The sequence below is a fragment of the Watersipora subatra genome, chromosome 1, assembly GCF_963576615.1.
Source record: "Watersipora subatra chromosome 1, tzWatSuba1.1, whole genome shotgun sequence".
In the NCBI taxonomy this organism is placed as follows: Eukaryota; Metazoa; Bryozoa; class Gymnolaemata; order Cheilostomatida; family Watersiporidae; genus Watersipora; species Watersipora subatra.
In genome coordinates, this window is record NC_088708.1 from 15,558,663 (window position 1) to 15,585,023 (window position 26,361).

General features: G+C 36.8%; 2 protein-coding genes and 1 pseudogene across 3 annotated transcripts; 2 read left to right on the top strand and 1 right to left on the bottom strand.

Moving 5' to 3' along the window:
- Positions 1-621: 621 nt before the first annotated feature.
- On the top strand, positions 622-1,583 carry LOC137404254 (uncharacterized; annotated as a pseudogene).
- A 3,239-nt stretch (positions 1,584-4,822) lies between these two features.
- Positions 4,823-15,828, top strand: LOC137396791 (uncharacterized). 2 transcript variants are annotated; one of them, XM_068083103.1, is made up of 8 exons: positions 4,823-6,233; positions 6,331-6,434; positions 8,412-8,676; positions 10,032-10,140; positions 11,016-11,178; positions 12,181-12,278; positions 15,361-15,463; positions 15,688-15,828. In XM_068083103.1, the coding sequence occupies exons 1-5, from the start codon at positions 5,855-5,857 to the stop codon at positions 11,023-11,025; spliced, it is 867 nt and encodes a 288-aa protein (XP_067939204.1). In that variant the 5' UTR covers positions 4,823-5,854; the 3' UTR covers positions 11,026-11,178; positions 12,181-12,278; positions 15,361-15,463; positions 15,688-15,828. The 2 variants fall into 2 exon arrangements, with proteins under 2 accessions (XP_067939204.1, XP_067939210.1); XM_068083109.1 differs by having other exon boundaries at positions 8,415-8,676.
- Positions 15,829-15,955: 127 nt separating this feature from the next.
- Positions 15,956-25,703, bottom strand: LOC137396781 (3-ketoacyl-CoA thiolase, mitochondrial-like). The gene is made up of 9 exons (XM_068083093.1): positions 25,652-25,703; positions 25,340-25,506; positions 22,602-22,847; positions 22,039-22,175; positions 21,124-21,307; positions 19,454-19,556; positions 19,240-19,337; positions 18,691-18,845; positions 15,956-16,212 (listed from the first exon to the last, which is right to left on the bottom strand). Exons 1-9 carry the CDS (start codon positions 25,665-25,667, stop codon positions 16,131-16,133), a joined length of 1,188 nt encoding a protein of 395 aa, XP_067939194.1. The 5' UTR covers positions 25,668-25,703; the 3' UTR covers positions 15,956-16,130.
- Between the last annotated feature and the right edge of the window lie 658 nt (positions 25,704-26,361).

The following is a 26,361-nucleotide window of genomic DNA, read 5'->3' on the forward strand; positions in this document are numbered from 1 at the left end:
ACATTTGCAGCAGCTCTGTTTTCAATAGATGCGCTCTCCTCTATCAATGGTAAGATACGGTGTACATTGTATATCCCATCTTTTTTTCTATTTGCAAATCGCTCAACTGTTTGTTGTTTCAAGGCCATGCGTTTTAGTTTGGTGGTATAAGTTTGGCCCTTGCTGCTGACTAATGTGTTTAAATAACCCACAATTACAGGATGAATGTAAATAGTTAAAGTTCAGTAAAAGGGGTAAAAAGAGGCTAAGCAACTTTAGTCTAGCGTTGAGTAGCATCAAACCTGACGTCGCCCAGCATTTTTTTCCTTTTCAATCAAAGAGCCCGCAGCACACTTAGAGTTTCAATGCAAATTGCTACAGATCTGTTATATTTGTGTGACTAATACTGCTAAAGTCATATTCCTGTATAGCTAGTTTATTATCCCGTATTATTCTGTATAGCTAATTTATTATTCTGTATATTACTATTTTGTGGTCAGTTGTTTAGTCAGTCAAACATACACACATACACATCCTGAACTCTCACTTATCTCATATATAATACATACTACAAGCAATTTAACATGGTGTCAGGACGTTAGAACTACACCTACCATACAGTGAGGGCGCAACTTTGCGAACATGGCTGATAGCGGTTTTTTTAGACCGCCTCTAAATTTCCTGGCAGGGAACTCTGCTCAAAATCTAAGTGACGCTAGCAGGATTTGGACAGCGTAGTTGGAGCACTGACTTTTATATGACAGCAACAAAAAAGAATAATAAAGAAGAGAGTGTACAGGTGGCTACTCCACTCACAATCCTTGGAATCGAAGGTCAGGAGCTGTTTAGGACATTTGACTTATCAGCGACCAACAAAAAAAAAGATAAGACCTGTCACAAATGTATTTACTAGTGACCTCGCTTCCAAAGTCAAGGAGAAATTTGAACAGTACAAGTATTATAGCCGGGTACAACAGACAAATGAATCGTTTGATAGGTTTTTATCATCACTCGGAAGCCTAATCACAACATGCAACATTCATGAGGCAGAGAACGATAAAGCTTTAAAAGACAGAATTTTATTTGGTATTAGATCAGAGTCAGTAAGAGGTGAGTTGTTTAACGTACCAGAGCAGCTTACTTTAGCTAAGTGCATCAAAGTTTATCAAAGGTATGAGGCAACAAAGCAGTACATGAATGGCTTTAAGATGTCAAATACAGAGTCAATTACTAAGGCGCACGTCATAGATGCTCAACAGATACAACCGGTTGTTCAGGTACACACCATAGATGTGCAACAGACATGCAACTCACTTCAACAGAATGGTCAACAAGCATATGGTGGTCAGCAACAGAAGATGGTAACTAACTGCAAAAATTGTGATGATTCACACCCGGCTAGAAGATGTTCAGCATACACAAATTCTGCAAAAGTTGCCACTATAAGGGACATTTTAGCAAAGTATGCAAGTACTACAGGAGAGACAACTCTGACTAACTCAGGCAAGCTACATAAAGTAAAAGGTCAGTCAAACACTAAAGAATGGTATTTAACAGCTAACTGTGAGGGCAACAAACTCAGAATTAAAGTAGACACTTTGTAGCAACGTAATGCCCAAAGCAATTTACGATAGCCTGATTCTTAGCAACACTGAAATAGAGAAACATAGCCAAACATAAACTTCATTCAGTGGACACGCACTCACGGTAATAGGAAAAGTAGCACTCATACTTGAATACAGGCACACTTTTACCTCACATGATTGTATAGTTATTGAGCAAGGAGAGACAACCCTTTTAGGCCTCCGTATTTGTATCACTATCAATTTAGTAGAAACCGCATTTGCTGTAGCCAATAATTCTGTTGTATCTGATTTTAAAGGATTGGGCAATTCGGCATTTTTAAAGGATTGGGCAAATTACCCAGCATGCATACCTTGACAATCAAAGAGGGTAGCAAGCCAGTAGCACTGAGCCCCAAGAGTGTTCCATTTAGGTTGAGAGACTCATTAAAAAGCACCTTTGACTTAATGGAATCTAAAGGTAAAAATAACCAAGGTTAAAACGCTTACTGAGTGGGTTTATCCCATTGTGAATGTGTTGAAGCCTGACGGATCACTACGCGGTTTTCTTACCCCACCGAGCTAAATAGGTGTATTAGACGAGAACACTTGGCTTTGCCAACCGCTACTGAGATATTTTCAAAATTATCACAGTCGAGGGTTTTCTCTTCATTAGTTGCAACTCAGGGGTTTTGCCACTTGAACTTGACAGTGAGAGCAGTTTTCTTACAACATTTGCAACTCCTTTTGAGAGGTGCAGATTTTTTAGGCTACCATTTGTAATAAGTTCAGCTCCGGAAGTTTTCCATAGAACTGTCAGCGAAATATTTTCCGATATTGATGGGGTAGAAACGTTTGTGGATGATTTGCTAGTTCATGCACCTACAAAAACGAAGCATGATGCTATACTTCGAAAAATGTTGACCAAATGTAAAGAAGTCAATCTCAAACTCAATCTAACAGACTGTAGATTTGAACAGTCACAACTCAAATACGTGGGGCACATAATAGGACAAGGGGTAATACGGCCTGACCCAGCAAAAATCAAAGCTATTATTGATATGCCCACGCCAAAGTGCCGAGAGGATTTGCGTAGGTTGCTAGGCATGGCCACAGTTTTGTCCCCATTTGGCTGAGGTTACAGCTACCCTTAGGAATCTTACAAAAAAAGATGTTCAGTGGTCTTGGAGAACTGAACAAGAAAAGTCACTTGAACAGTTAAAATCATTACTTAGTAGTGGCCAGTTACTCAAAATGTTTGATCCTAATCAACCAATAACACTAAGTGTTGGTTGCTCATGAAATGGTATAGGAGCAACTATTCTGCAAAATGGTCAACCAGTAGAGTTTGCAGGTTGTAGCTTAACTAGTGCCCAAAAGGCTTACGCACAAATAAAAAAGGATATTCTAGCCATACAATATAAGTTAATTAGGTTTCACCAATACATTTATGGTCAGAAAATAATGGTGGAAACTGATCATTTATCATTGCTTGGCATCAAGAAGAAAGAGTTGAACGACCTCACACCTAGGTCCCAAAGAATGAGTCTTCAAACTCTACTGTATGATTATGACATGATTCACAAACCTGGCAGCATGATGTTTATTGCTGATGCTTTGAGTAGTGCTTACCTCGGTGACTACTGCCCATACAGTGCAAACTTAGTCAGTAGGGAGTATGATCAAATCATACATAGTAAATGGCTGGCCAAAAAACCGCCAGCCACTTAATCAGATGGATGTTGAAGTGGCTGGTTCTTGGTAACCGGGTAGAGTTTTTAAACTAAATATTTTTGACAACCTGGCGGATCGAACAGAGTGCCAACAGAGTTACAACAGAGTGCCAACAGAGTTACAACAGAGTGCCAACAGAGTGTCAACAGAGTTACAACAGAGTGCCATCAGAGTTACAACCAGAGCATATGCGTTTGAAGCTTGGACAAAATCGGTCAAAACATGAGGAAACGCAGTGTTTCCGCAGACTACCAGAAACTACCAGACACAACACACATGCAATCACAAAGTGGGATTTCTTGATAGAGATAGCTTGTACATGTAAAGCACTAAAGGTTTAGCATTATACATAAAGACTCATGTGTCTCAATTGGATCATACAGAGTTAGTACTACTCAGTTAAGTTATTCAACTTTCATGGTTTTTATACTACATGTGTGTATGAATGGATACTTTACAATTGTTTCTTACGATTATTAATGTGTACACTATGTAACCTGTTGAAAAGTACAAATAGTTGTGAAATTTTCTAGCTATGCGCAGTCGGTAGAGCTATGCCCACCAGTTTTTGTTTCAAGCCAGTTACTCTGACACAATGAGATTATTTTGCTGTTTTTGTACTCTTTGTGTTGGCTGTTGCTGTCACAATGTGCTAGTTTGTTAGCGTTGATTAAGCATGCAGTTGGTCTTTGACTTTAAAGTGGTTGCAACAGCTCTGTTCTGTCGAGTGATTGTTTTACTGTTGTTTGTTGATTGGCTGTTTTGGATATTTTTTATCGTTTGTCCCTTGTAGATGTCTGTTCCTTGACAGTTCTTTGGTCTCAATAGCCGTACTATGACCACTCCTCCCCTGACACACTTAAAATAACACAAATCAATTCATGAATGTTTGACAGTGAAATATTTGTAATAAATATTTGTAATAAATATTTGTAAATAATTGCTGCTTTATTATTTGTAAATAATAAAGCAGCAATTGTTACTTATTGTTACGCAAACAATGTTTTTAAGGAGAGTATGAAGATACTCTATGAGAATACTCTATGATAATACTCTATGATAATACTCTATGATAATACTCTATGAGAATACTCTATGAGAATACATCTACTAGAAATTCCACTGTCATACACCCCACGACCAAAGTGATATTGGAAAAAAGAAAGGGTACTGATGGTTGAGAAATGCAATATTAGCAGTCAAATGGCACTGCAGTGCAATAGGATAACTGCAATGGTAGCTGTGATGTACTGGGTGTGGGTGTTATTATATACAACAAACAGCAATAATGAAAGGAAAAGATTATATGTTTATATCTCTCCCCCAGCAATAGGAGAAATGCATTATTGGCCAATATTAGAAGTAAAATGCACTGATATTATTAGAATAACCAATAATATTAATATAGTAATAGTATAAAACCAATGCACAATTTTGTTTACATTTCAAAACGTCATAGCTAACAATATCAAGAAGTGATATTTATATAGATTTTTAGAAAATCTATTTAAAAAAGTTTTGGTCATGACAAACAGCAATAATGAAAGGAAAAGATTATATGTTTATATATCTGCCCTGCAATAGAGAAATGCAATATTAGAAGTAAAATGCACTGATATTATTAGAATAACCAATATTGTTAATGTAGTAATACAGTAATAATAGAAAACCAATGAACAATTTTGTTTACATTTAAAAACGTCATAGCTAACAATATCAAGAAGCATCAAAAAGAATATCCAAACTTAGTAATAGTAATACAGTAATAATAGAAAACCAATGCACAATTTTGTTTACATTTCTAAACGTCATTGCTAACAATATCAAGAAGTATCAAGAATAATATTCAAACTTATAATTAAATATCGTAATCTCATAAGAATCGTTGGAAAAAATTTCATCGTCATTTCCTTTACTTACACTGCGTTGGACATCAGTTAGAATACCAAAGTACTCGAATGTTTCTAAAAAGTCAGATACATTGAAATCGGCAAAGATGAAACGATTTCAGTACTCCTACGTTAGTGACGGAAACCTTCGGCAATTCGACAATGCTATAGACTGGTAAAATGTGCACGTTTTTTTCGTGAACTGCGCACGACTTAATCGTTCTATCCCTGTCGCTCGGCGTTTCAATTTCGGGTCTTAACTTTGATAAAAGTGAGGCTTAGCAAGTTTTAATAACGATTTTCGGCCAAATGAATCTGTCTATTTGTGTATGATCCGATCAGATGGGTAAGTTTTAAGATAATACCAACGGTTTACAAAGACTTGGTAACATATTTAAATAGGTTTGTATGTATTTTGTATCGTTATTATACTTTAACTAATCTACAAAACGATTGGTTAAATTTGTTGATGAAATTTTGATTCAAGGGTACGTCTCAATGTTGATGAATAATTTTCGTAAGTTGTGTGCACATGCATTTATCATAAAAACTCTCAAACTTCGCTTCCGCTCGTTTAGTCGTGGGATTATCTCGTTGCACTATAATTTTCCTTCCACCTATTGCTTATCTTGCAGTTTGACTGATATGTATATGATCAGCAACAGATAAGCCTGTCTTCTCAAGGTGACCATGCAAACAACAGCTACTCCAATAGATTCTGATGATTCTGCCATAGATAACATCACTGTCATTCCATTGGACCTTTTTGATGACTCTGACATTGCCGCAGCGATGGGGTATATGTCTTGGCTGGGAAACCCAACAAGTCAGGAAACATCTGATGACAGCAGCAGGTTTCAAATGCCTCATCAGAGCATTGATGGTACTGGAATATCCTGCTGTAGCACCAAGCCTAAAAAGCATAGACGAAAGCAGGACATGATTGTTCGACAGCATGATGATATTGAATTTGTAGGCAGTACAGTTTGCGCAGAAGAAAAATCACAACCTTCACCTTTAGGTGATATCAGCAATACAATAGTTCATCAACCCGCTAGCTCAAGCTCGGGTAAGTGTCATACCAGAATAATTAAATTAATATCATGAAATTTATTATTGTCATGATATGTATACTCCGATTTTGCTATTAATTGTATTGCATGTAGCTGCCAATACACCAGCCAGCATCGACTTGATAAAAGAGAGAAGAATATCGATCAAAAGGAAGCTGGAGAATTCTGCACTGTCAGAGTATATTCTATTTACTGAGGTAGAAGTTTATAATGATAGACAGAAAAAGGGTGCAATGTGTTGAGAATTCGAATTTACAAGGGAGTTGATAGTTTTCACAAATCGATATGTAATCATTATGTAGTAGCTCTAGCAGTAATTCAGCTCTAGCAGGGTAATTCCTATTAGTAGATTGATTTTCCTTCTATCCTTATAGCACACATAGAGATATACAGTGAAACTCGGATAAATCGTCCTCGGATATATCGAACACATGGTTAACTCGAATGGATTTGCTTGGTCCGTTCCCACGCAATGATAAATGGCTTTAGATAACTCGACCGAAACTCCGTTAACTCGAACAGTTTTTTCCAAACGGTTACCGAGACGGTTGTTACTATCGCTTTAGAATATCACTTTATTCCAAGCCATAGAGATAAACATCGACTTTTAGTAGTTCTTAGGCCTTGTTATTACCAACATCGGCAAATATTTTCATTAACGACTTTTCTAAAGGTTTGCAAAAATCAAATTTTACCAAACATCTGCTTAGCGATAAGCCTTCCGAAAGCAAGAAAAGCGAGGTGAAATTTGGATAACTTTAAAGTAATATCGGCAAAATTGATAATGGGTTTTTAATAGTAAAGCAGTTTTGTAATAACTGATTTACTGCAAAATTGATCTTGGTTAAAACGCTCGGTAAAAAAATACGTATGTATTTTTTCTTAACGTTTTAACCGCGATCAAGTTTTGCCAATTTTAATCTGAGAACGTCCTGGCAGTCACATCACCTAAAGCAACAAACAAATCTCAAGTAATAGAAAAATATCTATACTTTTTGATTAAAAATATTTAAAACTTCACACGAGAGACCCTTTAACTTGCAACAAGTAATCTATGCTTTTGATTGATATATAGTTTGTATATGTACATGTATCTACTGATAAATACGTGCACTTATGACTGTCCTGATAACTTGAACGCTCTAATAACTCGAACACTTTTGCTCGGTCCCTTGAAGTTTGAGTTATCCGTGTTTCACTGTATTAACTTTATATATCACTGCAAGCTGTAGCATTCTTTAATTAACCACTGAACTCTTAAAATAGAGTAAAGTCCCCTTCAAGTATGTCATTAACTTCTCCAGATGCTGCTATCAGTAATACAGTTAAACCTCAGCTTTGAACCTCTGTCTTGTACAGAAGGCTGCTTGAAAGGGGAGTTGTTCGAATTCCGAATTGTTTTTTCATTGCATATAATGCGAATAATATTTATATTACATTCCAAAATTAAAAGATTAATTTTTATACATTTCAAACTACTTCACACCATAAACTGTATGTAAAAAAACCTAGTGATATATTAAGTACACTGAATTTCTCATAAATACTCTCTTAATAATAAGGACTAGACTGAAGAATATGTTGTGGTATCTGTAACAACTCCTTACATACCGCATGTGGTATCTGTAGCAACTCCTTACATACCGCATGTGGTATCTGTAGCAACTCCTTACATACCGCATGTGGTATCTGTAACAACTCCTTACATACCGCATGTGGTATCTGTAGCAACTCCTTACATACCGCATGTGGTATCTGTAGCAACTCCTTACATACCGCATGTGGTATCTGTAACAACTCCTTACATAGAGCATGTTTCCTCATACTTTTGTATAAAATAAATAAGTGTAGATTACCTGATATGTTTATTCCTACAGTAGCAACTCCTTACATATGGGATATACTTATGGTATATACTGTGTGCTGTACCAGGAGGAATGTGATATCTTACTATCACGGTATATACTGTGTACTGTAGCAGGAGGAATATGATATCTTACTATCATGGTTAATAATGTGTACTGTAGTAGGAAGAATGTGATATCTTACTATCATGGTATATATTGTGTACTGTAGCAGGAGGAATGTGATATCTTACTATCATGGTATATACTGTGTACTGTAGCAGGAGGAATATGACATCTTACTATCATGATATATACTGTGTACTGTAGCAGGAGGAATGTGATATCTTACGAAAGGCGAACGTCTTCCTTAGTAAAGTTAAACCGGATCCTAAGTATTGTTTTGCACCTGGAACAACACAGGAGTTGTCTACCCCTAATGATGCGCCAATAGTGGATAAACTGGAAGGCTTTGAGTTTTCTAATGATATTTCGCCATCTCTTCGTACAGTCAATCCGCAACCTGTCTATGTAGTGCATGCACACAGTTACCCACTTCTCAGGGACCATAAACCAGGCACAGAACTACCAATAGGTAAATAAAATACAATTATATTCGTGGTACATGCTTATAAAGATATTTTCTGTTTCTTGATAGATTGGCTTGGTTAGTACTAACTGTAATGTTGTTGAGATACTTGAAAGCAAAGAAATCGATTATTCTATTATTGAAAAGCTAGAGGCTATATTTTCATCATTCAATAAAGCTTTTTGATACTTATGTTTTTTCTAGCTATAAAGCTAACAAATTACTATATAAATGAAATCATATTCTGTACTCATCAGTTTAATCTCAAGTTATGAATAAACTACTACTGTCATTCAAACACTGGAAGGACTCAGTTTTTCAAACCTTAAAATAACCACACTATAAACTTCAAGTTATTGAGAAACATAACAGAGGTGTTCCGTTTCAATTAACGCATAGATATCTAAATTGATTTTGAATACCAGCTGTATTTTACTGGTTCCTGAATTCTTTTGTATTATAGTCTGCATGACATACTTCCGTTTTATAGTCTGCATGACATACTTCTCTTTTAAAAAACAAGGTTTGGCTGACTGTACATTTGTATTTGCTAGTCGCTAGTACAGGGGCTGCATGGTCAATGGGTCAGCACCATACTCATCGCTAATATCAGTTAGCGAGAGTTTCTATATTATCAAAGCAATAATCTCGTGTAATTGCTAAATAATAGAGTGGATTCACCAACACTCGGATGTCTTTCTAATTCATAGTGTATGATCTTCATGCAGGGTGCAGCAAGCAATATGTCACATGTTGCAATAAGTGATATGTCGTATGTTGCAGCAAGCAATATGTCGTATGTTGCAATAAGTGATATGTCGTATGATGCAGCAAGCACCATGTCGTATGTTGCAATAAGCGATATGTCGTATGATGCAGCAAGCAATATGTCACATGTTGCAATAGGTGATATGTCGTATGATGCTGCAAGCAATATTTCGTATGTTGCAATAAGCGATATGTTGTATGATGCAGCAAGCAATATGCTGTATGTTGCAATAAGTGATATGTTATATGTTACAGCAAGCGATATGTCGTATGTTGCACTAAGTGATATGTTGTATTTTGTGGCAAGTGATATGTTATATGCTGCAGTAAGCGATATGCCACATGTTGCAGCAAGCGATATGTGATATATCACTATCATGGTATATATTGTGTGTTGTAGCAAGAAATGATGTGATATCATGATATCTGACATATGTCATATGCTGCAGTAGTCAATACGTCGAATGTTGTCGCAAGCGGTATGTCATATGTTGCAGCAAATGATATGTCGTATGCTGCACTAAGCAATATGTCACATGTTGCGGCAAGTGATATGTTGTATGTTGCAGCAAGCAATATGTCATATGTTGCAGGCACTCAACTCTTAAAACCTGAAGAAAAATTGGTCGAGCTGGTTGCCAGAGCTATAGACGAAAGCCCAGATGAGCTACTTCAGGTTCAGCAAGTTTACACTGATATTATGTGAGTTTGTCTCTACAAAAACTTGGTGAGACACACGTTGACGTAGAGAGAGAACCAGTAATTTAATTTGCCTCACCTTTGACTGCTATAATACTGAATGGCACTCTTTGCAGATATACTACATTTTAAACTGCCAGATCTGCAACGTACATTTCAAGTAAAGATGATTTGTCTTACTAAAATTCGTGTGATGTTTCGCTCGTTTCATCCATTTTTCATACTAGAAAGTTTAGGATTGTGCGTTTTGTTTCACATTTACCAACATGGTACATGTATATAGGCCATCTCATATTTGTTCCTTAGGCAGGTCAATTTCCACACACATAAAATGTATTTAACAGCCTTCAGCTCTGCACAAGAATCTTCTGTGGAATCTCCTAATTTAAATTATTTGATTATATGGTTTTTGATGGTGGGACAATGTAAGACTATTTGATTTGATTTATAGTTTCTCTGTTTATGTCTGCATCGGCAACTGTTATTAAAAGGTAATGAGTTTTGTTTTGGGATGAGCACCTGCTAGTGGTCATCAGCTGGTAGATACAGACTGTTTTTCATACTGTATCTTCTATTTTGCGTTCCCATCGCAGGTTGCGATATCCATACTTTGCATTTATGGATAAACTGTCCACTAATAGCTGGAGGGTACGTGAAAGGATGTTTGTTTTGTTGGATTCATATGAGATGTCACCTGTTACATGTTAGCACACAATTTATCTGCTCGTTGCGTACTCAGTTGTTGTTGAAGTTCATAATTTTACAGAACTTTGTGGTATCAGAAGTTGGCTTCATTAGGGAGTGACAACCGTTTTTATTTATTTTCTTGGTGTTGGAGCATTGATCAATGGTTATCGGTTGTTTTTATTGACCGTTAGAGTTCTGTGAGGCATGCTCTCTACCAGAAATGGTTTAGAAAGATTGCGGTTGGTGATGAGAAAATCGGCAACAAAGGCTGCTTCTGGACAATAAACAGGCGTAGCAGTCCGAGGGAGTGGACCTTGCCCTCTCAAGCCAGGTCTCAGCAAGACAGAGTTTCAAGTATGTGATTCATTCTGATATCTTCACACACTCTTGTCATGGTTCTTTTTTTAGTTATTCTGTAATAAAAGTTTTGAGTTTTGTGCTTTTAGTTTTCTAGATGATCTGGTTTGACCTAATGTTGGTGTACAAAGCACCTGTTTACACAAGCATGTTTTAGTACGCAATCGATTTGATGTGCCTCAGGATGTGCCAGTCGATACACAGTTTAGAATTAATAAACAGTTTATCTATTGTACATTAGACTCACAAGTTAAATTGGTCATACTATAACTTCACTGCAGATATGATGTGTAGTTGCTGAAAAACCTATTTGATATGTTTTAATGGATAGTTTTGTCAACTATAAGTTGGAAATTCTGCATGTGCTGTTTTGTGATATTTAAGAAAGATTGGTGAGAAAAAATTCAAAATTTAGTAGTAATAAACTTACTGTCCATTGGACAATGCTCGTAATGATAGACAGCAGAACTTATATACTTGAATTCCTTAGCATCGCGTAATTGAAATATTTGTACCAATAACAAATCATCTATACTTACATTAGTCATAAGATTGGTTTTGGTAACTAATATTAGGCTATCTTAGTCAAAGTTCTACAAAAGTTTTGCATTAAAGAAAAACATTTGGTAATAAGATCTTTTAGTTAGCCGTCGTTGATCATCAGCTGCATTGCCACAGCGATAATAACTAACATTTGTTATAAAATATTAACATTTGTTTTTTCGTTTCTTGAAAATTATACAAATTTATATTATTACTACTGAATGCATGGCATTGCCCAGGTAATAAAAAAGTCTTTGGATAGAAAATTTACTTTTATTTAACATACACAACATTTACCATTCTAACTTTTAAACTTCATATCATGAGAAAGCGTTTTTTGTGCAGTTCAAATGATTTGAGAGAAAAAATAAAACAACTGTAAAGATTGTCAATTTTTTTTAAACAGTGTTGATATAGATAGAACAGATTTGTATATGACATGCCATATGGTTTTAGGTCTTCACCGATTGCCGAGCACTAGAGACCACTCCAGTTGTCTTCCTTCCTCTACAAGTCTAAATCCAGCTTCTGTTAGCACGAATATGTTGAGCCAGGTTTGTCTTCTCAGGCTTACTATACTCTTTAGTGTTTTGCTAATACAGTAAACTCTCCGACATAAATAATCCGTTCCGGGAGCGTATTCGTTGTAGGGATTTTACATTATAAAAACCGTAAAATACATGTAAATTGTCTAATTCATTCCAATATCTTTCAAAGCTTACCTATTTGGATCTTGAAAAAGGTAAAAATTAGACCCAACCTATAATTTACTAGCTGTGCTACCCGGCGTTGCCCGAGTAATAAAAAAGTTTTTGATCAGAAAATTGGTTTGTATTTAACATAAACAACATTTGCCATTCTAACTTTCAAACTACATATCATGAGAAACGTGTTTTGTGTAATTGAAAAAAATTAAGAGAGGAAATAAAAACAACTGTAAAGGTTTTCAAACTTTGTCAAACAACTTTTAAACTTCATATCATGAGAAAAATGTTTCGTGCAGGACAACTAAATTAAAAGAAATAAAAAGACTTAAAAGGTTTATATGTAAATGTGAAATAATGGGGGTCCTACCACACAAAATTGTCGTCAGAATAGTCACTTTTAAAATCACTGTCGTCACTTTTAAAATCACTGTCACCTTTTTCAAGTTGGTAACCAAAACAACCTCTTTCTTCACATTCGTTATTTTAATACAAATATCCATTCTGGTGGTGCTGGGTTGCGTTAAAAACCTGAAACTTGCTCAGTTTGAACTTCTGCTAACCACAAGCATGGCTCAACCATCGACCTTCACAAACTTATTAGTGATGTTTGGGAGCGTTGCTGATTACTCCACGAAGAGTGACAGCCGTCTTAGGTTTTAGGGCTACATTTCTTGTACTGAAAATAGACCGAGATTGTCTTTAATAATCACTGTCAGTCACAGACTTGGAAACGGATTTGCTGTCAATGTCCTGGCATTTCATTGCTGTTTACTTTAATTATTTGGCAGTCTATAAATGCTGGGCCAGATGCTTCAAACCAAAATTAGTGAAGTTTCGGTTGAACGTGTTGATTTATGGACAACTAATAAGTTAGTAAAGGTACACGTAACAAATTTTTCGTTGGTTCTAACCAAAATCACGAAATGATTGAAACACACAGAATTATTCTGCGCTGCTAGAATCATGCTAGCGAGCACGATTCCAGCAGCTTTTGCAATTAGTATAGTCCAAGAGACGTATAATGACACACAATAAAAGTATAAGTGCAATTCAACATAGTACACACAATGCAACTGCTTAGATTGCGTTATTGTATGCATTTATTGTTTGGACGCTATAGCTACAAATTGTTTATTTTTTAATTGTATTTCCTTTTTAGCAGCAAAAGTTTTGTGGTAGGAAATGTTGCCATCTTTAGCGCAATCAAGTCGGTTGCATCGTATTTACTATGGTGAATTTCTGTAATATTTTTCTTGCGTGTCGCATTATGTTCTCGGACTACATATATCTTAAAATTTGCTAAAGTCGTGCTCGCTCACCAACAATAGTGCAACTTAAACAGTTACATCGTGTGTTCTATGTTGAATTGCTTTCGTACTTTTATTGTGTGTCGCGATACATGTCTTGGACTATACTAATTGCTAAAGCTGCTAGAATCGTGCTCGCTAATAATTTGTTTAATCTGTTAAAAGCGTTTCGTCAACGAACTTGGTGGGAATGCACAGCTCAAATAATTCTGTGAATTTCGACCGATTAATTCTGCGTTTTTTGTGATTTTGTAGCTGTACCTTTAGTAATCCTACTTACATAATCATCGTCACCTCGTCTCCTACATTGATAAATGGTCGTCTCCTCTGTCACTTTTTAAATATCCCTATCGTCCGGTCGTCAGAATCGTCACAAAACATGGGAGGACCCCCAATAATTAGCAAGTAATAGCTAAATTAAGCCTGTTTTGCTACGATTACAATAGAAGATGATTCTGTAATGATACAATTAATACGAACTGAGGAAACAAAATAAAAATCCTGAACATGTTGAATTGATGATAATTCTTGCATAGAAGTGCGTGTGTATAAAAAAGGTTACTGTTCCACCAGAAGCCATCCATCAAAACTTTAATGATATGACGATACTGGTACCTCTCGACACTGGTACAAATGTAAATGTGAGATATCGGACTGTCTTTGTCTGACCAAACGGTGAGATAATGTAGAGGCCATTCTTGATCAAGATAATACAATTGTTTGCGTGAGAAGAATTGGCCTTGACCCCAGATATAGTGATTGAACCTTACAAAAAATATTTCCTAACAGGGGCATCGTAACGCATGGCCGCATCGATAAAATAATCAGCGTACGCTATAGCTCTATCTATATCTATAGCAGAATGACAGATATACTTTGGGAAATATATATATACTGTAGATTAGCTGTAATGTTACTGCAGTATTGGTTTGTATCGACAACTTTTCTTCTTTTTATCGCTTTTACTCGGTATATGATCTTTGATTGCAGTAATTGTGCAATAAGTTGAGGGGAGCGGACACCTCCAAGATCTATTTACAATTATTTCATTTTTTTCTAGACAGCAAAATTTATTCTGCAAAGGAAAAATAATAAAAATATTTTATACACCTACAATGAAGTAAAACAAATTTGACTATAATAAGAGAGTTGTCCCTTCTATTCATCTCCAGGGTTCAAAGTTAGGATAAAATATAGCTTTTGACGATACTCCAACTTGCCACACTCAAATTGGTCCACCAACACTGTAACACCCCAATTCTGAATGGCAATTGGGTGGCTACTGATTTTCTGTGCCTTATCGACACACTTAACACCTTCCCACCGTGAACTGGACTGCCAGAGTGCATGTATATATGATAGAGATATATGTCATTTTCTCTCCAAGTGCAGCAAGTGAGAAAGCGATATTTTAAGGCTAACTACAAGACTCATTATTCCAATTGAATTTGAGAACTTCCATCGACTTGACACCATGTTAAACGTATATGGAAGTTTTTACGTCGTGTTATAGGAGCGTGTATTGTACAAGCTTAGTAGCTCTCGCTTCCAGAACTAGTTAATAATTTTAACTAGTAGCAGATGAGATACTGTGTTTTCTTGGCTAACAAATTATGCTGCAGGGTGTGAGTGTAGCGCCAAAGAACGAAGTGGAAAAATCTGTTAAAGATGACTACCCATCTTTACCTAAGCCAACTCTGTCAACCATGTGGCAACCACAGTCTGGTAAGCTCATATTACAGCTTCATCAGGGAGTTTTGTTCTCTCGCTAAAATTTATCGCAAACATGCAGCTCACCTTGACAGTTTGATGGGGTCCGCAAACCATCTTCTATTCTCTAGTTGGAGTACATGTAAAATCATTAGATCTCTAGTGTATCCAGTAAACATTTGCTTACATTTGTTCTTTATATTGAATCCGTTCTAGAAATTGCATGTTCTCTATTGTAGCCCAAAGTAGGTTCAGACGAAATGTCGGGCGTCTGAGACCTTATACTTACAGCCCTCTGTCTCTTACGCCAAACCCTTTCCCATACACGAGTTCCTACTACCAAAGGAGACCATTTCCGCTGCAACCTATGCCACCGTGGCCTCCATTGCCTAATATGGCAAGGTCTCAGGAGCTACCATTTAGCTGTAACCCTAATGCATGTTAGTTAATCCTAGCTGGGACTTATCTAAAGCATCTTGAGACTACCTTTTTATTTATGTAGTTCTAATCATGTTTAGATTAGTGTGATGGATGATCATGTTGGCTGATCGGAAATGCCTTTTATGATTAAAACTGTTCTACTAGTTATGAATTTTACTGTGATAAATTTTATTTAATCTGATCAAGAAAGGAATCATAGTGTAAATCTGAAAAATAGGTTATTGTGAAAACACTTGTCTCTTCAGCATCTTTCCAAGAGAAGGGCGATTCCTTGTCCTCCACCGATGCAAGCTGAGCCAATGGCTAATCGTTTCTGCGTGCGCCTGCAAGTAGGTGTTGTACATGTGTCAGTCACCATAGCAACATATGCAATTTCTGCCTGCATATGACCACCAATGACCAATATGTCTTTGATTTTAATTTATTATCACTAGTGTAACCAGATATTTTTCCAATTTATTATTTAAAAATAAACTATTTTGCGCATTGTTTCTAAGGTTTAGTCTTTCCTGTTACATACATCTACTGATAAATTCTACAAAATATGGAAAATCTGGGACGGTACCTCCAAATGGAAAAATATACAGCAAATCATATATGACGCATAGATTTGAATTGTAAAATTGAGTGATATTTTGTCTAAAAATCAACATATAAAAACAGAACGGTGCAATGTAAACTTTCCTCAGTAATAAAACATGGCAATGAGTATGTTCATTCATCCATTCCTCCCAGCAATTGCGGATATACTGAGAAATAAAAAAATAGATTTCTTCAAGATTACGTAACAAGATTGATCAACTTTATACCATAACTTTAAAAGAAACTGCATCATCACACAACTACTAATAATAAATATACACTCTTATAATACACTAATTGCTTTTTGATAGATATCAACATTTTAAAACTCATTCTGAAAAAAACATGATTGTCTTCATTTTCAAAGATGGTAACCAGGTAATAGACGAGACCTAGCCTTTTCGTTATGGAGGGTTTGAAAACATTGTGAGCTGTAGTCACTTTAATAAAAATCTACACTTATTGAAGTGGAAGTTTTAGTAAAGCATATAGCTAAGTGGTCAGTAGGTAGGTCACTCTAATGGTACTTGCAGATTCTCTGCATTTACCCTAAAAGAGCACACGCAAAATTGAAAAAATATTGTCTTGGAATGGGTTATACGATGAGCATTCATTTAATCCTAAGCAGGTTTACAGAATGGAGTTGTCCTCTGCATGTCACTTTCAGCGATGTGACTGAAAGAGTAATTACTCTATCATTGATCAAATCCAATTAAACACTTCACGTACATAAAATGCATTTGCTATAGCAAGCATTTGTTATATCTCGTGTCATAGATTTTAATGATGCATCTCGACGCATGCGCTTATCCGCTCTAAGTGACCAAATTGTTATGTACTCTTATATACCCCGATCAATATAAAACCACAAGCATTTTCTTCAAATTGTGAGGAATGCACAATTGGAATCAAAACGCCTCACATTCTGAGGGAATCCTAAAGCTTACAAAATGATTATAAAAAACTCTTTTACATGTAAATTACCTATCATTAAAGCTGCGGTCTCTCAAACATTGTCATAAAAAGTCAGTCTCAGCCTCTGTTAAACCTTTCAAACCTTATACCACGGTACCAGGTATGTTATTAATTTACTGTGTAAGATGGCTCAGTGGTGGCTGCCCAAACCAAAATTTTCAAAGCGCACATTTCTCAACGAAAGCAATCCATTTTGCAAGGTGCCACACAGGTCTGAACTAAGTAAATTGGCATCATTTTAGCTATTCCACTCTTATTGTCTGAGTATTCCAACTTGTTGCAGTCTGAATCACAATAAAATCACCTATTTGTAGCAAAGTAAAGCTAATATGATATTCACAAATAATAAGTTGTCAAATCAAAATACAGCTTTGGCAGCATGTGGCCAAACCAAATCGATCATGGCTGAAATTCTAATCGCATTCTTTTTGACTTCAGTTACTTCTTTTGCTTTTCTCAAATGAAGCTTCTGGTGTTAGCCGGTTCAGCTGCAGTGTGGGAACCAATCAGGGTGCATGGCTTCATTAGTATAAAAAAGCACATCTTGTATATAACTAGCTAACACCATAGATTACAACCCTAGTTGGCCAAGTACTTCTTGGCCAACGAGTTTAGACTCGCCCTCTTCCGTTTGAGTTTTTTGATTATCAGGTAGCTGGAAGTGCTTGGCACGAGTACTTCTTGGCCAACGGGTTTTTCGGGTATCGGGTTTGTTGGTACAGGTTTTACCTATGTCTGAAATTTTCAAACATCAGACATATCTAAGAATTTTCAATGCAATTGTACTTTTATTCAGTTCATTTATTATTTTTACTATTTTTTATCAACCGATATTCGTGCTCGCAGCATTAACAGGACAGTGCTTAGAGCGCAATAGACCGAGTTTTTGTCCACTCTACTCGATGGATCCGTGTGCCAAAACCCGAACCCGCCAGATCGAAATGCTCAAAATTTCTATTACCCGAGACTCAAGAGAAGATAAACCCGCGAGTTCAACGAGTATTATTACTTGTTCCCAGCACTACCATACACTATCCGCATACTAACAGGCGACAGTAACAGTAATTCTAGAAATTACCTATTAACTATGGCTATGAACTAGTATGATGCACAGGTAAGATAGTTGCGAAGAAAACTACTTGATTTAAAAGATTTTAAAATATAATATAATGTTGCGCAAAGGGCAACGACTTGAGTCTTACTGAATGATTGTAAACAAACTATGATTGTAAACTTAGACTTACTGCAGCTCATAGCAGAGGTGAGCAGTGATTCTACTCCCGGAGGCACCGACTGGATGACCCATGGCTATGGCTCCACCGTTCACATTTGTTTTCTCATGCTCTAGCCCAAGCTCTTTCATACAGGCAAGAGTCTGAGGGGCGAATGCTTCATTAATCTAAACAGATATACTGAAATAAAGCCAGGCATGCAATGGTGTCAGTAACATCTAAGAACAATAATTACCTTGCCTCCTTAGAATGTAAAACTATACTGTTATGAACCAATCATAGGTTTTGTTATCATGTTAATGATCTTATATGTATATGTATTGAGGTCAAAGATACAACAAGGAAACGACTCCAAAGTATTCAGAATAGAAAAACCTAAGTATTAATGACTTGTCTCAACCGACATAATAAGGATAAACCACAAACTACATAAAACAAGCAGGATTGCATGTTTTTACAGAAGAGAATACTAAAAATTTAGCACATGTGCCTGCAACATTTTGGCAAATACATACAAAAACAGATCTAGATAACAGGCAAAAAGAAAGTAGCAGCACACACCTCTACCATGTCAACATCGCTCAACTGGTAGCCTGTCTTAGAGAGAAGCTGACGAATTGCTGGAACAGGGCCAATCCCCATAATGTGTGGATCACATCCTGTATAGTGTATCAATTAAAAATATGAAACCCTCAGTCAACGCTTCTTTTCGGAGCAATAAACCAGACAAGCCAATTGACCATGCAAAGAACAACTCATGAAACTGAAAGGTTACCAGACACATGGTAGTTGACAAGCCTTGCAAGTGGTTTGAGATTGTGGGCTTTAACAGCATCTTCACTGGCCAGAACAATAGAACCCGCACCATCACAGATTCCCTGTAGTAGAAAAAACAGCGCATTATTGCCGCCTATATAGTGACAGCCGAGTGGATGCGTTGCTACGTCTAGTAGAGACATAATCTGAGCTTGCTAGGAGATACCTTATTGGGTTTTAAAAATCAAATCTCTGTTAATACATTTGTTGGCAGCAGCACTGGTACTGGAAAAGAGTCGACAGCAATGTGAGCTTGCTATTGTTTTTGACTAGGTTGAACAAAGGGGGTGAATAAATAAAACAAATATACATGAACCAGGTATGACAAGAAGAGGATCACCTGGTATCTACCTATACACTATGACAGTGTGTGTATATGTGGCACTGTTACTACTACAAACAGCGATACAAAGACAATCATTACAGTGTGTTGCACAGATACAATCATTAGGGTGTTGTACAGATACAATCGTTACAGTGTGTTGTACAGATGATAATCAGCCATGCTGTACAAAGTCAACCATTAAATATCTGTGCAGTTGATTGTTATTAATTATGAAAACTATACATATAACATGGTATAGATTACAAAATCTTAGTGTGCTAATTTAAAATGACAGTTTAAGATAACTCCCAGTTATCTTAACAAGTACAAAACTACAGTCAAACATGGATAACTCGAACTTCACGGGACCGAGCGAAAGTGTTCAAATTATCAGAGCGTCCAAGTTATCAGAGCACTGTCACAAGTCCATGTATTTACTTATTTATTAGTAGATACATGTACATATACAAACTATAATATAAACCAAAAGCACAAATAGCTTGTTTCAAATTAAATGCTTCTAATGTAAAGTTTAAAACGTTTTTACCAAGAAGTATAGAGATTTTTCTATCACTTGAGATTGGTTCGTTGTTTGAGGTGATGTTATTGCCAGGACGTTTTTTAGATTGACATTGGCAAAACTTGATCGTTGTTGAAATGCTCAAAAGAAAAGACATCTTTTTCTTTTGAGCGTTTTACTCACGATCAATTTTGTCGATTTTTCTTGAAGTTTATGCAAAGAATACCTCACTTTACCTCGCTTCCGAAGGGTGATCGCTAAGCGGATGTTTTGTATAAATCAAATTTCACCAAACCTTTAGAAAAGTCATTGACAAAAATATTTTGCCGATGGTGGTAATAACGACGCTTATGAATTACAAAAAGTTGAGGTTTACCTCTATGGCTTGGAATAAAGTGATTTTCTAAAGCGATAACAACCGTTTCGGTAGCCGTTGGGCAAAAAACAGTTCGAGTTAACAGTGTTGAGTTCGAGTTATCTATAGCAATTTATCATTACGTGGGAACGGACCAAAGAAACCGTTCGAATTAACCATGTGTTTGAGCTATCCGTGGGCGAGTTATCCATGTTTGACTGTATTCTCATAGCATTTAACATGTTCTTGGCCTTTTTAATATCGCTCTAGATTTCAAGTTCAACCTTTTTTACTGAAAGTTAAATATACATTTATCTAAACATGTTCCGTATGCAAAGTACTCTTCTGATGACCGGACTGAACGATGATTCCTAGCACCTGTCAACTGCCTGATAGACAAGCTAAGCAGGTGTCTTCTAAACTACTTACAGATGCATTGCCTGCATTGACAGTGCCATCCTTTTTAAAGACAGGTGGAAGCTTGCTCATCCTTTCTAATGTTGTCGTCTTTGGATGCTCGTCAACCTTAAACTCCTCCTCGCCTTTTCTGGATTTGAGAATAATGGGAGCCATTTCCTGTTCAAATCTCCCTTCACCATTCGCTAGTTTCCATCTATTAAATGGGAAATGGAAATTGTGCTATATGTTGACACACAAAGAGATATGTTGACATATGAAGGGATACGTTGACATATGAAAGGATACATTGACATATGAAAGGATATATTGACACATAAAAGGATATGTTGACACATGAAAGGATATGTTGACATATGAAGAGATAGGTTGACGTATGAAGAGATATATTGACATATGAAGAGATACATTGACATATGAAGAGATACGTTGACACATGAAAGGATATGTTGACACACAAAAGGATATGTTGACATATGAAGAAATATTCTCCCACGTGCAGAGATATGTTAACTCAAGAATATATGTTTAGATTTGCTGAGACATCTTAAGCATTGCTGTTAAAATGATGTATTATTTCCATGGGACATACATGTATACTGTAGGTGATACATCACAGGAAGCTCTATGCACCAACTGCACATATAGTTGATGGCCAACTGCAACTGCACACTACCACCCACATCGCTCCAGCGAATTGCTCACCCAACTTAGTAACAAAGGAGGTTTGTGAATTCTAAGTGAATCGAGGTAGGAGAGTTCTTAGGATACTCTAATCTCCTTTCATCAGTCAGCACATAACGGCCTATAAAGTTGTAAAAGAAAAGACCAGGCCGATACATAAATTGTATAACAAAAGTTATACAATTTATTAGCTACGAAATTACAAAGCTAGCTAGCTAGTAAAGTCACGTAACACAGAATCACCTCTCTTGAGAAGCCAATGCATATTTATCACATTCCTCTCTACTGATGTTATATTTCTCTGCAAGGTTTTCAGCAGTCATTCCCATGGGAGTTTTGATTCCATGGTCTGTAAGTGTAGCCCACAGTGAATCCTCAAGCTATAAGTAAAGTGAACTAACAGTTTCCATGGTTACAACATAGTCAAGAGAAAACAAATCTGACATTGTGCATGTACATGCTAAGCAGTGATAAAAATAGAAACTGCACTCAGGGAGGCGATTAAAATACATAAAATTTACATAGATCTTTTATATTAGTCTTTGATGAGTCAAGTTTTTCAACTCCGACTCAAAAGAATCAAGAACTCTCATATTCTCTCCATCCATCATTATTTCAGTCGCCAGCATTCCATTCTCAGACGTGGTCACAATACCTACCTTAAACTCATAACGCCTAGTAAGGCTTCATTTTGAGATTTTCTCCAAAATCATCTGTTTACAATAACGCATTACGCGGGTATACAGGTTGTAAAACTTTGAGAATGCAAGTTGTGCAATGCACGGAGAAACAATGATACAACTTACTTTGAGATCAACACCTAATTTGGTGCCAAATCTAGCACCTCTGAGAGCATATGGTGCCATGCTCATGTTTTCTGCACCAGCGCATACAGCAATCTCACTTTCGCTGAGCTGCAGTTCCTGTGCTCCGTTCACTATAGACTGGAAACCCGAGCCACAAAGTCTGTTAACAGTCAAACAGGGTGTTTCTATTTTCACCCCAGCTTGGAGTGCCATGTGTCGAGCAATGTACGGGCCATGCACAGATGTCTACAAAGCAACCAATAGTAAGACAACTAATAATAACATCCGATCTCTATTTCCTTCTCTTCCTACCTATAGAACAGGATATAATGACCTGAAGATTTTATTTATTATAAGTAGGAAGCCGTACGATTAGGATTGGGAAAGAAAGATGTCTCCCTTCAGAATGCCAATCTACATACACACTTTTAAATTAACCAACAAATTATGTTAATCTGAGCACTCAATATCCATAATCTGCAATGACTACTGTTGGTACAACTGCATGAACAACTGCATCTCATCACGTAACAGCATAGTTAGGGTGTGGTTACCTACATGCAATGATTCCGAGAAGCAATTTTTGCCGTCAAATCTTTGAAAGCAGCGTAAGAAAAGTTAGCTTGCAGTTCACTGTTTTATAACAGCGAGCAAGTTATTGGCAAGCAAAAGGTTAACAGAAGCATACAAAACCACTTGTTGGAAACATACATTCAGGCCTCTGATGAGTAACTCTTGTTATGAAGTTTCAAGCATGGTTCAAAATAGGTATGGTTTATAGCTTGATCAAACTATACTTATTGGGGGTCCTACCATACAAAGTCGTCGTCAGAATAGTCACTTTTAAAATCACAGTCGTCACTTTTAAAATCACTGCCGTCACAATCATCACCGTTTTCCTTAGATAACCAAAACAACCTCTTTTTTCACATTCGTTATTTTGATACAAATATTAAATCTGGTGGCACTGGGTTGCGTTGAAAACCTGAAACCTGCTCAGCTTGAACTTCTGCTAGTCAAAAGCAGAGCCGTATAGCTCTATATGGGAGCTCGCTCTATTCCAAACAAACAGGCCACGCTCACTATTTTTTATGTAAGTTATAATGGAGAGGCCGCAACATTAACCAACAAAAATTACTCTTATTGGCAGTCGCTCTGAAATTGATTGCTGCAATATACACCATTTGAAAGAAGACAAAATTCTCTACAAGAAACTACAAATAATTTTTTTTTCAAGTGTAAAGTAGATGCAAAAAAGTGAGATATTGAGCACGAGGTAAGAAAAGTCTATTCGAGATCAGTATGTCGATCGGGTTTGTTTGGAAACAAGCATTTTTGTTTCCGGTTTGAAGCTATACGGCTCGGGTCAAAAGCATGATTCAACCAGCGACCTTCACAAACTTATGAGTGATGTTTGGGAGCATTGCTGATTACTCCGCGAAGAGTGACAAGCGTCTTAGGTTTTTTAGGGCTACACTTTCTGTACTGAAAATAGACCGAGATTGTCTTCAATAATCACTGTCAGTCACAGACTTGGAAACTGATTTGCTGTCAGTGTATAGTGGCATTTCATAGCTGTTTACATAAATTACCTGTTAGCCTATAAATGCTGAGCCAGATGCTTTAAACCGAAACTAGTGAAGTTTCGTTTGATCGTGTTGATTTATGGACAACTTATAAGGCAGTTATTAATCCTAATTACAAAATCATCACCACCTACAGTGATAAATGGTCGTCTCGTCTGTCACTTTTCAATTATTCCTCTCATCAGGTCATCAAAATCGTCATAAAACATGGTAGGACCCTCTTACTTTGAGCTAGAGCATCTAATACACACAGCCAAGTTGCTTACAGTGAGATAGAGCAGTTTATGTACCGTACTTTTCGGACTACTAGCCGCTACTTTTTTCTGATGATTTGAGCCATGCGGCTTATATAACGGTGCGGCTATTCTGCGGCTTTTTCTTTGACCGCGAGGGCACATTAACCATAATCTACGGTTAATGCGCCTTGAGCGATGAAAGAAAATACGAAACAATGCCTAACGATACCGTTCCGTTAGACACTAGGTTAAAAAGCGTCAGTTAATACGAAACAGTGCCGTTAGACACTGTTCCGTTTTAAACAGCACAGTTGCTGCTGTGTTAAAAAGGACCGCCCTTAGTTCTGCGGTCTATACAAAGGTACGACCTATGTATTGTTTTATTATCGTTTTTTGGAAAATAAAGCAAAAACGGCTTATATAGGGGTGCGGTTGATAGTCCGAAAAGTACGGTAAATAAATTCATTGTGAAAGTTCAGTATTGAAGGAACCTGATGCTAAAGCAGGCTGACTAACACAGATGCTATTCTTCATAGCAAATAAACAAATAATCTGAGAAACTGAGAGACAGAGATGATTGGATGATTTGGAAGAGAAAGATAAGACAGGGAAGAACTGGGGAGTTGGAGAGAGTGATAATACAGAGGGGAACCAAGAAGTTGGAGAGAGAGAGATGATACAGAGGGGAAACCAAGGAGTTGGAGAGAGATGATACATAGAGGAACCAAGAAGTTGGAGAGAGAGAGATGATGCAGAGGGGAACCAAGGAGTTGGAAGGAAATATGATACAGAAGGAACCAGGGAGTAGGAGAGAGAGATGAGACAGAGAATAACAAAAGAATCGGAGAGCGGTGAAACAGAGAGAAAATGGGAGTTGGAGACAAGGATGAACTAGGGAGCAGGATAGGGAGCCCACCGAGCAAACATTGCCACAGACAGCTGTGTCAACCTGCTCCGCAGCTATGCCTGCACTCTTCAATGCAGCAGCAGTGGCTGCGGCAGCAAGATCTGTAGCTGTATGATCCTTCAGCTTGCCACCAAAGGTTCCAAATGGGGTTCGTTTTGCACCAACAATGAAAATACCTACACAAAGCACATAGCATCGGATTGAGCATATCATCAAATAAAGCAATACAACCACAACTGTTATTAAAAACTCTAAAACAACAATCGATATATCCACAATTAGTTGTTCTCAGTGCAAAGTATCACATGAAAAAGTAAGTACCTCTAGCCATAGACATCCTGTTGAGTTGTCGTTCTGTATCTGTACACTTTTCCTACAGCAGACACACTAAATGTACGGTAAATTACACAGATATTGCGGAATGTGGCTTTTTCAAACCACATTGGTTAGGGTGATTTGCCAAGTAACTATTGTAAGCTGTCACTAGAAAGCAAGGACAGCGGAAACTGAATTAAAATGATCAAAAATTGTTTATTCTAGAGCAAAAAATAAAGAATGCGCATCGATTGTCAATAAGTTAAAACTTGATAAGTGGAGTAAACTCAGGCCATAAAGTCATGGCTACAGGTCATTGCTGATATGATGAGTGTACATTTTTGGGCCAAGATATATTTACCGTAATAAATCAAAAAGAGCTTACACATATCATGGGTGATAAAACAAGTTATAGAGTGGCTAGATTTTATTGCACTAAAACATTGTTTGTATCGTCTACAATAAAATTAAAATCAGCTTTAAATTTGATCTAACCCTACTCATCAGGTGCTAAAACCATACTAAATCTATGCAGTTTTACTGTAAATATCAGCTGATAGCTACCAGAAGAAAAGCTCAATATTTAAATGTGCTAACCTAATGCAATAAGTGTTTTCTTCTGTATTTGCATGCACTGATACCAACGCAATACCAAATATAAATACAAACTTATATAATGTAGGAGTGATGAACTATCTATATGTCGTGGAACACTA

Coding starts and splice junctions, on each gene's coding strand:
- LOC137396781 (XM_068083093.1), bottom strand. Junction 22,176..22,601: donor AATTAGGTGTTGATCTCAAA/GTAAGTTGTATC, acceptor CTTTACTTATAG/CTTGAGGATTCACTGTGGGC. Junction 19,557..21,123: donor TCAATGCAGGCAATGCATCT/GTAAGTAGTTTA, acceptor TTTCTACTACAG/GGAATCTGTGATGGTGCGGG.
- LOC137396791 (XM_068083103.1), top strand. CDS start 5,855: ATGCAAACAACAGCTACTCCAATAGATTCTGATGATTCTGCCATAGAT. Junction 6,234..6,330: donor ACCCGCTAGCTCAAGCTCGG/GTAAGTGTCATA, acceptor TATTGCATGTAG/CTGCCAATACACCAGCCAGC. Junction 6,435..8,411: donor AGTATATTCTATTTACTGAG/GTAGAAGTTTAT, acceptor TGTGTACTGTAG/CAGGAGGAATGTGATATCTT.